The sequence below is a fragment of the Bubalus bubalis genome, chromosome 18 (assembly GCF_019923935.1).
Source record: "Bubalus bubalis isolate 160015118507 breed Murrah chromosome 18, NDDB_SH_1, whole genome shotgun sequence".
Taxonomy (NCBI): domain Eukaryota; kingdom Metazoa; phylum Chordata; class Mammalia; order Artiodactyla; family Bovidae; genus Bubalus; species Bubalus bubalis.
The window spans coordinates 25,820,887-25,836,956 of NC_059174.1; the positions used below are offsets into that span (position 1 = coordinate 25,820,887).

At 43.2% G+C, this 16,070-nt stretch overlaps 1 protein-coding gene across 2 annotated transcripts; it reads left to right on the plus strand.

Moving 5' to 3' along the window:
* The first annotated feature begins 778 nt into the window (after positions 1–778).
* GINS3 (GINS complex subunit 3) lies at positions 779–7,308 on the plus strand. 2 transcript variants are annotated; one of them, XM_006052481.4, is made up of 3 exons: positions 779–1,126; positions 5,174–5,407; positions 5,793–7,308. In XM_006052481.4, the coding sequence occupies exons 1-3, from the start codon at positions 941–943 to the stop codon at positions 6,021–6,023; spliced, it is 651 nt and encodes a 216-aa protein (XP_006052543.1). In that variant the 5' UTR covers positions 779–940; the 3' UTR covers positions 6,024–7,308. The 2 variants fall into 2 exon arrangements, with proteins under 2 accessions (XP_006052543.1, XP_006052544.1); XM_006052482.4 differs by lacking the exon at positions 5,174–5,407.
* Positions 7,309–16,070: the final 8,762 nt, after the last annotated feature.

The following is a 16,070-nucleotide window of genomic DNA, read 5'->3' on the forward strand; positions in this document are numbered from 1 at the left end:
TCTTTCAACACTCTGCCACCACCCAGAGCCCTGACTGAGTAACGCCCCCAAGTCTGGTACCATGTAACATGCCCCTCCCTGGTCCTCTTCCCCTAGACCAGTAATGGCCCTGGTCACAGGCAACCACTCTATAGAGAGGCTGGTCACCTGTGACCAGTGTGACCTGCCTGAAAGAGATGAATTGGGCCGATCAGATTTCCTCTTTTAAGGATTTAAAATGAGAGCCATAAAAAGAGATAGCAAATTGATGTTAAGATGAACTGGGAGGTTCTTAAGTAGCCTCAGGACCTTTGCAAACCATGTGGCTCTGTGTGTAAACCTTTCCTCCCACTGTAATCTATACCCACTCCAAAATACTACAAATAGTCCATAATAATGATCTGGGGCTAGTGCTAGAGTTCTGCTGTGTTTTGAATGTTTCTTTCAAGTACCAGCATTAACAGAGATTCACAGAGACTCACAAAATGTAAACTCAGACTGGATCAGGTCAGTGAGGGAGGGTGCAACGAAGCCCCCAAGTGTGTTGCAAAGTGTTTTAAATTTCATATAAACATTTAAAGGACCACGGTCTAGTGCAAATGCATTTTGCAGCTTCAAAGCAATCTCCAGTTTTATTTCAAGTTCTCACCCCGGACTACACTCCTGAAAAAAACACTTTGGGCGGAGCCAAGTACTGCTCCTCCTCCATTGGGTCGCGCAGAACCAAATCCGCAGACTTTGTCGATTGCTTCTGTCTGGACAGACCAGCCTGGATCGACTGCTCCTGTCTGGCCCGTCCGCGGGCGCGGGAAAAGAGCTTGAATCCAATCTGACTGCCGCAGCGACCTCCTCAACCTTCACAATCCTGACCAGCCTCAGCCGCCTCCTCCTTTTACATCCCTGACTCCCGGAGGTCTCCCGAATCAACGAGAGTGGAAACGAAGACGCTCAAGCCGCCGCCATGTCCGAGGCTTATTTCCGGGTGGAGTCGGGTGCGCTGGGTCCTGAGGAGAATTTTCTTTCCTTGGACGACATTCTGATGTCCCACGAGAAGCTCTCCGTGCGCACGGAGATCCCCATGCCGCGCCTCGGCGCTTTCTTCCTAGACCGGAGCGGAGGGGCCGAGACTGACAATGCTATCCCGGAGGTAAGCGATCCCGTCTGGAAAGACTACAACTCCGAGTAGGACTTGCGGGCTTTGGGGCGCCGCGTAACCGGGCGCGTTGCCCCCTGGGATTTGTAGTTTTACAGTACAGGGAGGCCGAGCCGAGCGCTGAGTCCTCTTCGCTGCGCGCCCCACTCCCACCCCCAAGCCTTCGCGACCCCTATGGAAACTAAATTTATACTGGGTCGTCAGGCTCCCTCCAACACGGATTTCTTTTTTGAAACTATCCAAATTCAGCAATGTGTTTTCACTCGGTGTGTGTTGATGCTTAAGGATCGGCGCCTACGGACCAGGGTTCTGATTACTTTTTGCCTTAAACCGATTACTTTTTGCCTTAAAGCGATTACTTTTTGCCTTAAAGCAAAACAACAGTTTTGGTTTCTGTAGGAGCAAATGATGTCTGGGAGCAGCAAATTGCTATATTCGTTCCTGAAATGATGATGGCATCAGCAACCAGTTCCTGAGAGCTTTTAGTGCTGGGATCTATTACCCCTTAGTTCTTTAACAACCCTATAGTCAGATGTTGTTACACATAAAGAAATTGAAGCCCAGATATGTTGAGTAACTTGGCCAGGGTGCCAGGGTCTTAAGTGGTGAGCTGGGATTCGAACTTAGAACTGCACGACTTCAAATTCGAGTTTGTCCCAGGAACATGGCTTGTAATGGTTCTTATTTTTAAATATTTATTTGGCTATGTGGGGGTCTTAGTTGCCACATGCGAACCCTTAGTTTTGGCATGTGGGATCTGGTTCCCTGACCAGGGATGGAACCGGCCCCCGCCCCCCACCCGCATTGGGAGCTTGGAGTCTTAGCCACTAGACCACCAGGAAAGTCCCATAATGATTATTTTTTAATTTCCTATTTAACCCAAGTTTTGTTTCAGTTCAGCTCAGTTAAGTTGCTCAGTCGTGTCCGACTCTTTGCGACCCCATGATTTGCAGCACTCCAGGCCTCCCTGTCCATCACCAACTCCCCGAGTTCACTCAAACTCATGTCCATCGATTTGGTGATGCCATCCAGCCATCTCATCCTCTGTCGTCCCCTTCTCCTCCTGCCCCCAATCCCTCCCAGCATCAGAGTCTTTTCCAATGAGTCAACTCTTCGCATGAGGTGGCCAAAGTACTGGAGTTTCAGCTTTAGCATCATTCCTTCCAAAGAACACCCAGGACTGATCTCCTTTAGAATGGACTAGTTGGATCTCCTTGCAGTCCAAGGGACTCTCAAGAGTCTTCTCCAACACCACAGTTCAAAAGCATCAATTCTTCGGCACTCAGCTTTCTTCACAGTCCAACTCTCACATCTGTACATGACCACTGGAAAAACCATAGCCTTGACCAGACAGACCTTTGTTGGCAAAGTAATGTCTCTGCTTTTGAATATGCTATCTAGGTTGGTCATAACTTTCCTTCCAAGGAGTAAGTGTCTTTTAATTTCATGGCTGCAGTCACCATCTGCAGTGATTTTGGAGCTCCCAAAAATAAAGTCTGACACTGTTTCCACTGTTTCCCCATGAGGTTTAAGCTAACTTTTTCACTCTCCTCTTTCACTTTCATCAAAAGGCTTTTTTAGTTCCTCTTCACTTGGGCATTTTTGTTTGGTCTGTTTTGAGTTATTTTTATCGAAGTGAGACATATGCAAAGTTTAAAAAGCCAAATAATACCCAAAGATTTATAGAAAAAAATAGGAGGCCCTGCCTTGCTCTCCCTCATATCCTTTCCATTTCCACAGGATCTGTCTCCTTTTTTCATAGTCTCTTCAAAATTCACCTCCATATTTCTAATCAATGTTCTTAAATTTATCTTGAGTTTTTAACATTTAGACATTATTTTTTGACTTTCCATTAGAGTAGTTAATTAGTTGGTTCTCTGACACACTGATAAACAGAGGTGTACCATCCATATTTTATTCATATTGCCTTCATTTTTACTTAATGTCCTTTTTCTGTTCCAGGTTCCCATCCAGGACACCAAAGTGCATTTAGTAATTGTGTGTCCTTAGGCTCCTCTTGGCTTTGACAGTTTATCAGACTTTCCTTGTTTTTAATGACCATGAATTTTGTGGAGTGCTGGCGAGGTATTCTGTTGAGAATATTCCTCGTTTGGGATTCGTCTGTTGGTTTTCTCATGATTAGACTGTGTTTTGAGGCGGGAGACCATAGAGGTAAAGTGCCATTTTTACCACATCTTAACAAGGGTACATGCCATCAGCATGACTTGTGTTGATAGGAACTTTGATCACTTGAGCTATGTGAGGTTTGTCAGGATTCTTCATTGTAAAGTTACTCTGTTTTCATTGTAAAGTTACTGTTCTCTCTGGAAGGAAGTCATTATGTACAGCTGTACTTAAGGAGAGGGGAGTTATGGTCCCCTTCTTTGAGGGCACAATGTCTACATATACTATTTAGGATTCTTCTGCATGGGAGATTTGTGTAGGAAGGTTTTTACTGACGTATTTCGTTTCATTCATAGACACAGGGCTATCAGATTTTCTATTCTAGTTTTACTGTTGGTACGTGGTTTTTTCGCCCTGGGAATTTGACTGTTTCACCTAAATTTTCAAATATAGTGGTATAGTGTTGTTCAAAATATCCTTTTACTATCTTTTAAACATCTGTACAACTATAGCTGGGTCCTGCTTTTTATTCTTGATACTGAGAAATTATGATCTCTTTCTTAAGTAGTCTCACTAGGAGTTTATCACTTGTAGCAGTCTTTTAAAAGAACTAAATAATGGCTCTGTCAGCTTTCTCATTTGTACCTTCATTTTTAGGTCATTTAGTTCTTATCTTAATTATTTCTTTCCTTCTATTTTCTTTGGGCTTAATTTTCTTTGTTCTCTTGCATCCATTCACATTTTGAGATGGGTACCTAGGTCATTGATTTTTCAGCTTTCTTTTTTACATTTTTAGCTGTGCTTTTCCTGTAGCTTTAACTACATTTCACAAGTTTTAATTTGATTTTCTAATTTTCACTGTGAATTCTTCTTTGACTCATGAATTATTGAGAAGACTGGTGCTTAGGTCCAAACATCTGGGGACTTTGCTACATACAGTTTGGATTTTGATTTCTGGCTTAGTTCCACAGTGGCCAAACAACATAGTCTGAATGATTTCAGTTTTCTGAAAGTTAGCATTTGCTCTAAACCTCAGCATAAGATAACCATTCGGTTTGTGCTTGAAAGGGCTTCCCTGTGGCTCAGTGGTAAAAAATCCATGTGCCATGGCAGGAGACTCAGGTTCGATTCCTGGGCCAGGAAGATCCCCAGGAGAAGGAAATGGCAACCCATTCCAGTATTCTTGCCTGGGAAATCCCATGGACAGAGGAGCCTGGCGGGCTACAGTCCACCGGGTCACAAAAGAGTTGAACATGACTTAGCAACTAAACAACAGCAATGTGCTTGTAAAGTTTGATATTGTGAAGTCATGGTCTGCAGTACATAATCTATATGTAAATTAGGTGAAGTTTTTATTTGTTTTGTTTAGATTGTGTTATTATTGATTTTTTTGTTTGCTACTTCTCATTTATCAAAAACAGATATGTTAAAATCTCCCATGATGATTATGGATTTGTCATTTTTCCTTTTACTTCTGTTGATTTAGACAGATATTTCTATTTTTCTGATAGATTTAATGACCATTTTATTATCAAAGGTCCCTCTTTATCTCTAGTAATGCTTCTTTCTTTTGGTTACTGTTTGCATAACATTTTTTCCATCCTTCTATTTTCTGTTGTCTGCAATTGGGTAGTTTTTATTTACGTTAGTTAGGAAAACCTTCCCTTTGCGTCACATTTTTGTTCTTCACTCTGTTTTTGGTATATAAATGCTTTTTCTGTCTCCATTCCATCATGACATAAAACTTCAGCCCACACGGTTCATTTCTTAAGTCACAACTACATCTTCTGTGTTTGGCAGTCATTCCCCTAGAGAGAACAGGCAGTACTGATATTCATTCATTCCCTCAGGTCACGTGCATAGTAACACATTTACTATGTTACCTGTCTTTAAAACCTACAATCCTGTGTGATACAGGGCACAAAGCTTGAACTCCCTTTGTGGCTGGCAAAGGGGCTGTTTGACAACAAGCGGCGGATCCTTTCAGTGGAACTTCCCAAGATCTACCAGGAGGGTTGGAGGACTGTGTTCAGTGCAGACGCCAACGTGGTGGACCTCCACAAAATGGGACCACATTTCTATGGGTTCGGCTCCCAGCTCCTGCATTTTGACAGTCCAGAGAATGCCGACATCTCCCATTCTCTCCTGCAGGCAAGTAATTGACATGAAAACCGATGGCATTGCACAGGACTCAGGAGATAGCCGTGCCGGCCACCAGATGTTACTCTTACCCAGGGGAGTGTATGATTTATGTGATCAGTGTATTGTTATTCTAGGTCAGCCTACAGTTAGGCTGTGTTTGCCTATTATATATACATGTAACTATGACTTGTGTGCTGCTCTGCATATTTGCTTGCCAAGAGTTGGAACCAACAGGAAATCCTGGAAATAAGAAAAGGGTAATGGTTGATCACTGGCGATAGGCAGAGGAGGCTCAGACCTCCTTCTGACTGAGTCCCAAACCAGATTCTTGCCTTTAAGTGTTCAGGGATTTTAAAAAAATGTATCTGATTTCTCTCTGGCACTTCTTCTTCAGACATTTGTTGGACGTTTCCGCCGCATCATGGATTCCTCCCAGAACGCTTACAATGAAGACACGTCAGCACTCGTGGCCGGGCTAGACGAGATGGAGAGAAGCTTGTTTCAAACAGGGCAGAAAGGACTGAATGACTTTCAGTGTTGGGAGAAAGGGCAGGCATCTCAGCTCACAGCTTCCAACCTGGTTCAGAACTACGCAAAGAGAAAATTCACTGACATGGAAGACTGAAGGCCAGAAGAACACAGAATTTCTCCCTGTAGGCTTATCCCTCCGTGCGTCCTTGATAGGAGCCAAGTTGACCTTGTAAAGGGCCAGAATCATGTCCCATCTTGTGGCTTATTCCCTGTAGCAGTGTCAGGAGTGGTATGATCTGGTGGGGAAACGACATGCTGGGGGGTGTTCCTGGCCCCTGAGTCTTCCAGGACTGTTCTACCTGCCGACCCACAGCCTAGGCGTCCTTAACCCAGGAACCCACAGCCAGGGTCCTTCATAAAGAAGGATCATTAACACATACATCGCAATAGAGTTAGAACCGGGATTCCTTGTGCCTGGGAGTTCGGACAGCCTTTGATGTCCGGTTTCACCAGCTCCAAAGGATGGGTACAAATGGACCTTCCCTGCCTGTTCATAAGACATCCTCTTGAGCTGAACTGCCTCATCTTCCTTGTGGTTGTACAAAGGACAGTACCCCCGGAGATGCTGGCCCTCCTTATAAGTATCTCCTGCCACCTTCCTATGGGGAATTACCCAGTTTCCAAAAACAATGCCAAGAATAAGGAAGGAAAAGGGGAAAGGCCGATGAGTGGCCTGGCTTTTACTAAAGAGAAGACGTTGTTTTCCTTTTCTGTGATGAGGGCCTCATACACTGGACTTCACAGAACTCTACAGTCAGCCTAGACCGGAAATGGTTAAACTGAGCTTGTTTTTGCCTCTGAGATCCTCAGTTACCTCATGTCCTCCCTAGGAAAGCTGTCAGAGAGTCCTTTGGAATTGCAAAGTAGTTATTAAAGGGTGTTAACCAGCCCTTCTTACATGGAGATCAGGACTTCAGTTGTTGCGGATTAAGAGCTCTGTTTGAGGAGCTTAGCATGGCAGACGTGAGTGGGCAAGAGACCTCGGTCATGGTTTTTTCCTCTTCAAGAAATTTTGCAATATGATTATATAGTGGATTCCTGACCAGTTACCAAGAGTCTCTGTAAGCAACCACAAAACTCTTTCCTTGGAGATCAAGGGGGAAACCTCAGCAGAGTAGGAAACAGCATTCCTGGGACCCACTGGACCTTTTGAAGGACAGTTACCTCCATGCCATGGCTCCGCTCCCAGCTTCCCACAGCCGGTGAAAATCACCTTTGTCAGTGGAAATCACAGTGGAATTTGGGTCTCCAGATTGTGCAGATGTCTAGATGCAAACTTAGAATGTCAGAAATGTTTTTTAAATGCCTGTTTTAAGATGGAACTGATGTTTTTAAAGGTTGATTTTGGTGCTAAATAAATGATCCACTTTGCACGTGAATACGTTCTGTACAAGTGCTATTTCTGGAACTCTGGTACTACAGATGATCAGACAAAGCTCTCAGAGAATTTTATCTTTGATCATACTTGACAGTAATGCCCAAATAAATCCATGTTTTAGCAACTGCTCTTTTGTTTGCACAATACTCATAAATATGGGAGACATTCCCTATAGGGATGGGCTGTGTCCTAGAGCAGAGGGACTCCCACTGATGTCACAGCATTCACATGTAGCCCGGGCTCCCAGAGATAATTCTGAGTCAGTGAGAAAAGCATATTATTTAATTTTTGAATTCACAGACAGCTTTGTTTGTAAAGTCAATCCTAAGGCTGCTACCATTTTTTTTGGCCATGCCACTCCGCATTTGGGATCCTAGTTCCCTGACCAGGGATTGAACCCATGACCCCTGGAGTGGATGCTCAGTCTTTGACTACTGGACTACCAAGGAAGTCCCTGGTACCATTTTTTAATTTTATTAGAGACAATTTTTTGCTCAGAGGCCACATGTCAAGAATATGTGAGTACGCACATGCAAAATATATTTCATTTTAAATTCTGAACAAGTTATATTGCAAGGAGCTTCTGAAGCCCCATCTCCAAATTACAGATTTGCCTTCAGTTCAGTTCAGTCGCTCAGTCGTGTCTGACTCTTTGCGACTCCGTGAATCGCAGCACGCCAGGCCTCCCTGTCTATCACCAACTCCTGGGGTTCACTCACTCACGTCCGTCGAGTCAGTGATGCCATCCAGCCATCTCATCCTCTGTCGTCCCCTTCTCCTCCTGCCCCCAATCCCTCCCAGCATCAGAGTCTTTTCCAATGAGTCAACTCTTCGCATGAGGTGGCCAAAGTACTGGAGTTTCAGCTTTAGCATCATTCCTTCCAAAGAAATCCCAGGGCTGATCTCCTTCAGAATGGACTGGTTGGATCTCCTTGCAGTCCAAGGGACTCTAAGAGTCTTCTCCAACACCAGATTTGCCTTCCAGGCTGTTAATTCCAAACCTTCTTCTCCACAACCAGCCCCCAAATCAGTGTCTTGGTGCCTTCAAAGAGGTGAATTTTTTTAAGTGAACAAATCGGCTCAAATACCAAATAACTCTTAACAATTTATTGACTAGAGATATATTAATATGTCTTTTGTTACCCAAATGTTATTGACTGGAGTGTTTCAATATTCACTTACAAAACAAATCGCTGACCACAGGCGTCAGTTTCTACAAAAATCCCCCAGTCAATAAAAATCAAGGGGGGATGTACACTCTTTCCTCTTAAAGGCTCTTTCCCCAGGTAATTCTGGCCTTAATTATATACAAAAGACCTCACCATCTTCAGGCTTTTCATTGAAGTACAAGTTGGGCTGCTGAGAGGAGTGGAGGCTTGGTCTCCTAGGTCAGTTCCTTGCACTCTCCTGACTTCTGTGTTTTGGACAGCTCCAGCCTCAGTCCTTGGACCTCTCCTAACCATTCTGACTCTCTCCAGTGTCATTTGTCAAGTTTTAAATCCCACCTCCTACACACTGCTGCTGCTGCTGCTGTGTCGTGTCCGACTCTGTGACCCCATAGACGGCAGCCCACCAGGGTCCCCCATCCCTGGGATTCTCCAGGCAAGAATACTGTACACTGACAACCCCCAAATTCCATCTCCGTCCAGACCTCCTTTATTTTATTTTTTTTCCAGACCTCCTTTAAACTCCAGACTTGCAGCCAACCACCTTGACATTCCCCTTCAACATCTGATCCCATGTGGCTAGAACTGAAGCCCTGATCTTACTCTCAGTCTCTTCTTGTCCTCTCTGTCATCTCTGTTTCTGACCACTCCATCTTTCCCTACTGCTTGTGACAAGAACCTTGGCCATCTTTCTCTTACTCTCCTTATCCTTTGGGTCAACTTTCAAAACATTGGCAGAACCTGCCCACATCTTCCCCACCTCCACTCCTGTCTGGAATGGCTGTGGCCACCTTCCACCTGCCTCCCTGCATTATTCACCACCCCAACCCCTAGCCTTCAGATTCTTCTTACCAAAGCAGCCAGAGTGGTCTTATTTAATCAGGGACTACCCTGGTGGTCCAGTGGTTGAGACTCCTCACTCCCAATGAGGGAGACCTGGGTTCAGTCCCTGGGTTGGGAAGATTCCCTGGAGGAGGGCATGGAAACCCACTCCAGTATTCTTGCCTGGAGAATCCCATGGACAGAGGAGCCTGGCGGGCTCTAGTCCATGGGGTTGCAAAAGAGTTGGACATGACTGAGTGACTAAACACCAGCAGTCAGGGAACTAAGATCCCCTCATGCCAGGGGGTACAGAGAGGAAAAAAAAAACAACAAAGAAGCAATCAGAGCTTATTACTTCTCTACTCAAAACCCTCCCTTGTCAGAAAAAGGCCACTCTTGTCATCAATTCAGTTCCGTCGCTCAGTTGCCGACTCTGCAACCCCATGGACTGCAACACGCCAGGCCTCCCTGTCCATCATCAACTCCTGGAGCTTGTTCAAACTCATGTCCATTGAGTTGGTGATACCATCCAACCATCTCATCCTCTGTCGTCCGCTTCTCCTCCCACCCTCAATCTTTCCCAGCATCAGGGTCTTTTCAAATGTCAGCTCTTCACATCAGGTGGCCAAAGTATTGGAGTTTCAGCTTCAACATCAGTCCTTCCAAGAACACCCAGGACTGATCTCCTTTAGGATGGACTGGTTGGATCTCCTTGCAGTCCAAGGGACTCTCAAGAGTCTTCTCTAACACCACAGTTCAAAAGCATCAGTTCTCTTGCGCTCAGCTTTCTTTATAGTCCTACTCTCACATCCATACATGGCTATTGGAAAAACCATAGCCTTGACTAGGCAGACCTTTGTTGGCAAAGTAATGTCTCTGCTTTTTAATATGTTGTCTAGATTGGTCATAACTTTTCTTCCAAGGAGTAAGTATCTTTTAATTTCATGGCTGCAACCAGTATCTGCAGTGATTTTGGAGACCAAAAAAATAAAGTCTGCCACTGTTTCCACTGTTTCTCCATCTATTTGCCATGAAGTGATGGGACTGGATGCCATGATCTTTGTTTTCTGAATGTTGAGCTTTAAGCCTATGTTTTCACTCTCCTCTTTCAGTTTCATCAAGAGGCTCTTTAGTTATTCTTCACTTTCTGCCATAAGGGTGGTGTCATCTGCATTTCTGAGGTTACTGATATTTTTCCTGGAAGTCTTAATTCCAGCTTGTGCTTCATCCAGCCCAGCATTTCTCATGATGTACTCCGCATATAAGTTAAATAAGCATGGTGACAATATATAGACTTGACATACTCCTTTTCCTATTTGGAACCAGTCTGTTGTTCCATGTCCAGTTCTAACTGTTGCTTCCTGACCTGCATACAGGTTTCTCAGGAGGCAGGTCAGGTGGTATTCCCATCTTTTTCAGAATTTTCCACAGTTTATTGTGATCCATACAGTCAAAGGCTTTGGCATAGTCAATAAAGCAGAAATAGATGTTTTTCTGGAACTCTCTTGCTTTTTCAATGATCCAGCAGATGTTGGCAATCTGATCTCTGGTTCCTCTGCCTTTTCTAAAATCAGCTTGAACATCTGGAAGTTCATAATTCACGTATTGTTGAAGCCTGGCTTGGAGAATTTTGAGCATTACTTTGCTAGTGTGTGAGATGAGTGCAATTGTGTGGTAGTTTTAGCATTCTTTGGCATTGCCTTTCTTTGGGATTGGAATGAAAACTGACGTTTTCCAGTCCTGTGGCCATTGCCGAGTTTTCCAAATTTGCTGGCATACTGAGTGCAGCACTTTCACAGCATGATCTTTTAGGATTTGAAATAGCTCAACTGGAATTCCATCACCTCTACTAGCTTTGTTCGTAGTGATGCTTCCTAAGGCCCACTTGACTTCATATTCCAAGATGTCTGGCTCTAGGTGAGTGATCACACCATCGTGATTATCTGGGTTGTGAAGATTTTTTTTGTACAGTTCTTCTGTGTATTCTTGCCACTTCTTCTTAATATCTTCTGCTTCTGTTAGGTCCATACCATTTCTGTCCTTTATTGTGCCCATCTTTGCATGTAATGTTCCCTTGGTATCTCTAATTTTCTTGAAGTGATCTCTAGTCTTTCCCATTCTATTGTTTTCCTCTATTTCTTTGCACCAATTAATGAGGAAGGCTTTCTTATCTCTCCTTGCTCTTCTTTGGAACTCTGCATTCAAATGGGTATATCTTTGCTTTTCGCCTTTGCTTTTTGCTTTTCTTCTTTTCACAGCTATTTGTAAGGCCTCCTCCGACAGCCATTTTGCTGTTTTGCATTTCTTTTTCTTGGGGATGATCCTGATCTCTGCCTCCTGTACAATGGCAAGAACCTCTGTCCATAGTTCATCAAGTACTCTATCAGATCTAGTCCCTTAAATCTATTTCTCACTTCCACTGTATAATCGTTAGGGATTTGATTTAAGTCATACCTGAATGGTCTAGTGGTTTTCCTTACTTTCTTCAATTTAAGTCTGAATTTGGCAATAAGGAGTTCATGATCTGAACCACAGTCAGCTCCCAGTCTTGTTTTTGCTGACTGTATGGAGCTTCTCCATCTTTGGCTGCAAAGAATATAATCAATCTGATTTCAGTGTTGACCATCTGGTGATGTCCATGTGTAGAGTCTTCTCTTGTGTTGTTGGAAGAGGGTGTTCGCTATGACCAGTGCGTTCTCCTGGCAACACTCCATTAGCCTTTGCCCTGCTTCATTCTGTACTCCAAGGCCAAATTTGCCTGTCACTCCAGGTGTTTCTTGACTTCCTACGCTTGTCATACTAGTACCATTTGTTAAAAGTCTGTCTTTACCCCAGTGATTGGGTATTGAATTTTCTGCTTATTTAGCAGAAATAACTTGTTCCTCATTTTAAATAAAAATTTCACCGTCTAAGAGATTTCTGAGCATTTTAGAGACCTTCTTTTTAATCTCTCAGCACCACTGAACCTCTGAACCACTGAACCTGAGAAGTTTCTGGAACCACTGTGTCTGACATAGTGAAACTGGAATGCAGGAATATGAGCCTCTCATTCAAGTTCATACAGAAGTTAGTCCCACTCTGAGTCTCTCTGTTATTTTTCTGTTCCACCATCCTTCAAGAAATATGAGGAAAGCTTTTCATCTTTATGCTTGAGACAGACAATTGTGTTTAAGTAAAAATATTTTACACTGATCTTGGCAAAAGAAAATAATTGTGGAGGCCATACATGCATTTCTGAAAGTAGGTGTCTTTGTGTTCAAGAGAATAATCTATACTTGAAGTAACTTGTTGCACAAAATATAGGCTAGATGCTTAAACTATAAGAATTACTCCAAGAACCTTAATTTCTTCTGGAAACCCGGCTTCCCCTAACTTTAATTAGTCCTTATCTTATGTAGGTAAACTGAAATTTTCAATATTGACTGCACATAGAAACAGTTTTTAAAAGACAACTGAATGCCCTGAACCTAAAGAAAAGTGTCTACAATTTGGAATTCTCTTGCTAATTCTTGATAGTGGCATTTTGAATGAATAATAAATCTTCCATCATTAATGAGTAGTGAATAAAATATATAGGGAATCAAGAGCAAATCTGAGAAAATATACAGCTACCCTCTAATGAGAGCAGATGATTAACACAGGTGACAGGCCCAGCCTGTCTTTGTTTGAGCTCATTTTGTTGGTTTTTCCAGGCTTCTGCCTTTCTGCCTTGCTAATTAAAGGAGTGCATATGAGTGCACAGTGCAATGAGACACAGCCAGACACAGCTTGCTTGCCAAGCAGCCTTCCTCTAGGACACGAAACGAACCTTCTCCTTCCTGGGTGTGCTCTCCTGTTGCCTGCATTGAGAGCTAAAGGAAGGTATTTGGCTGGCCAGAAAATTGCTTCTGGTTTTTCCAAAGGATCGAATGGAAGCCCAATGCACAGGAGACCACATCCAGAAGCCAGATCCTATTTGTCAGAGATCAGAGTCAAGTCAACTAAAGGGGCATCATTTCATTAAACGTTTTTATTTGAAAATAATTTCAGGCTTATGCAATAGTTGTAAAACTAATATAGAGAGTTCTTCTATATCCTTCACCCAGCTTTCCCTAACATCTTACACAATCGTGGTACATTTATCAAGTACCATTAACTAAGTCACAGGCTTGTCAGATTTCACCAGACTTTATGTCCTTTTACTCTTCCAGAATCCAATCCAAGCTTCTACTTTGTATTTAGGGAGGAATATTTGTTTTTGATGTGGACCATTTTTACAATCTGTATTTAATTTGTTACAATAATATTTGTTTTGTGGTTTTTGTGTTTTTTTTGACTGTGAGGCATGTGGGATCCTAGCTCCTCAACTGGGATCAAACCCAGCCTTGCTGCATTGGAAGACAAAGTCTTAATCAATGGGCCACCAGGGAAGGCCCTGGGAGCAGTCATTTTTGAGAGCAGTTTTGACAAACAAAACAGCATCAGACTCTTCCCTCTGTTAATTTCAGAAGGTAGGCTCATTGAAAAGGCGTCTTTTCCTTGGGTGCATAACTGGAGCCAAGTAGGAGCCTAGCAGGGCTTGCTCAGGAGCAAGCTGTCGGTGGGCTCCTCAAGAAGGGAGAGAGGATTTGCTTTTCACCTGAAATTTTCACTTTTCCCCCTGTCCTTGCATCTAATGGGAAACAGCCATTTTCATTTACCTCAAGATTTTCGCTTTCTCTCTGTGACAGCAGTAACTTGATTTTCTCCCCTTTCCATTCTGACACATACTCGCTAATTTTCTTTGTGTCTAAATTAGTTTAAAATGAGCTTGGCTTTATACACCAACATTATTAACAAATGTCAGCATGGCTCTGAAAATAGTGCTTGGGACCTGCTGCTGTTTCAGAACCCATAAAGGGAGTGCAGAGAACCAGCTCATCCTTGCAGTCTTCTCCCACCTATGGCCAATTTAAAAGAAGAAAAAAAAAATCCCAGAGGTTTATAGCTTTGTGACATTCTCTGCTCCTGTATCACCCTTGAGACAGAAGTTTTTTTTTGATTCTTGCATGATTTGCATTACTCTCTTTCTGGGCGACTAAAATCCTTTCCTGAAGATAGTTTATTTGGCTGCAGGAAAGCAGTGCTGCGTGCTAAGTCGATGCAGCCACGTCTGACTCTTTGTGACCCCATGGACTATAGCCCACCAGGCTCCTCTGTCTATGGGATTCTCCAGGCAGGAATACTGGAGTGGGTTGCCATGCCCTCCTCCAGGGGATCTTCCCAACTCAGGGATCGAACCCGCAACTCTTAAGTCTCCTACATTGGCAGGCGGGTTCTTTACCACTAGCACCACCTGGGAAGCCCGTGAGGGGAAAAAACAGGAAAGCAGATGAGGACCTAAAAGTTATAGATGTAGGTGCAGCAAACGAGACAGGTGAGAGAAAGATGGTGTGATTTGTTGAAAGAAACGTGTAGCGAGGAGGCATTTTTTGATGCTTGAAAAAAGAAACCAGTGGTCAAAAGCTACCATTGTTGGGGTCACTGGAGGGAGAGATGACAGAGGTTGTTCCCGGAGAGTGGCTTTATCTTAATGGGAACAAGAGGGCTTGGCGCTTGGCTATCTCTTAGGTTCAAGAGCAAAACATTTAAAAAACCTTTCAAAAGACACTGTCATTTTCTAATTTAGCATTGTATGTTCACGCATTTCTGCATCCAAGAGGACAGATAAAAATTAAGTAAAGTGCTTCTCTTCCAGTCACTGAGCAGTCAGGAAGTGTTTTCTGAGGTTTTGAGCCAACTTAGCCCCTGATCAACATTTCAGAAGGTTCTACTGGCTGAATTTTCAGATTGTTTCAAAGATTTGCAGGGAGTAAAAGTGAAGTGTAAGTTGCTCAGTTGTGTCCAATTCTTTGCAACCGCATGGACTGTAGCCCACCAGGCATCTCTGTCCATGGGATTCTCCACACAAGAATACTGGAGTGGATTGCCATTCCCTTCTCCAGGGGATCTTCCTGACCCAGGCAGATTCTTTACCATCTGAGCCACCAGGGAAACCCCAAAGCATACCATATAACACGATACACCATGTTTATGTATAGTCAACAGTGAAAATCAATGTTCTCCAATGTTTAAGGCATTTTTATTTATTTTTAAAAAATTTTTAAAAAATATATAAAAAAATTTTTATATTTAAAAAAATTTATTTTAAAAAAAATTTAAAAAATTTATTTATTTTGTTTATATTGTATGTATTTATTTTGTGTATATTGTATGTATTTGTTTTGACTGTTCTGGATCTTTGTTGCTATGTGGGCTTTTCTCTAGTTGTGGTGAGCAGGGGCTCCTCTCTGGTTGCAGTACTTGGGATTCTCACTGCGGTGGCTTCTCTTGTTGCGGGGCACAGGCTCCAGGACATGCGGGCTTCAGTAGTTGTGGCTCCCAGACTCTAGAACACAGGCTCATGGGCTTGGTTGCACACAGGCTTAGTTGTTCTGCAGCATGTGTGATCTTCCTGGATCAGGGATCAAACTGTGTGTCCTGCACTGGGAGGCAGATTCTTTACCACTGAAGCCCTGTAAGTTATCTTTAAAAGAAATCAATAAAAACTGGAAAAACCTCACTCCATTTTGAAAGACTTATTTCTACAGACCATTGTGATTTGAAAAGGCTTTGCTGCTGCTGAAAAGTCAAAGAAACCATAGGGAAAAAAAAGTCTTGGCTTATCGTAGATGCATCTGTTGAGTCAAGCGTTTAGCTGAGTTACATGGAGGTGGATGAACTGCCTTGCTTAATTATGGCTCAAGCACATCCACCT

Coding starts and splice junctions, on each gene's coding strand:
- GINS3 (XM_006052481.4), top strand. CDS start 941: ATGTCCGAGGCTTATTTCCGGGTGGAGTCGGGTGCGCTGGGTCCTGAG. Junction 1,127..5,173: donor CTGACAATGCTATCCCGGAG/GTAAGCGATCCC, acceptor TGTGTGATACAG/GGCACAAAGCTTGAACTCCC. Junction 5,408..5,792: donor TCTCCCATTCTCTCCTGCAG/GCAAGTAATTGA, acceptor CTTCTTCTTCAG/ACATTTGTTGGACGTTTCCG.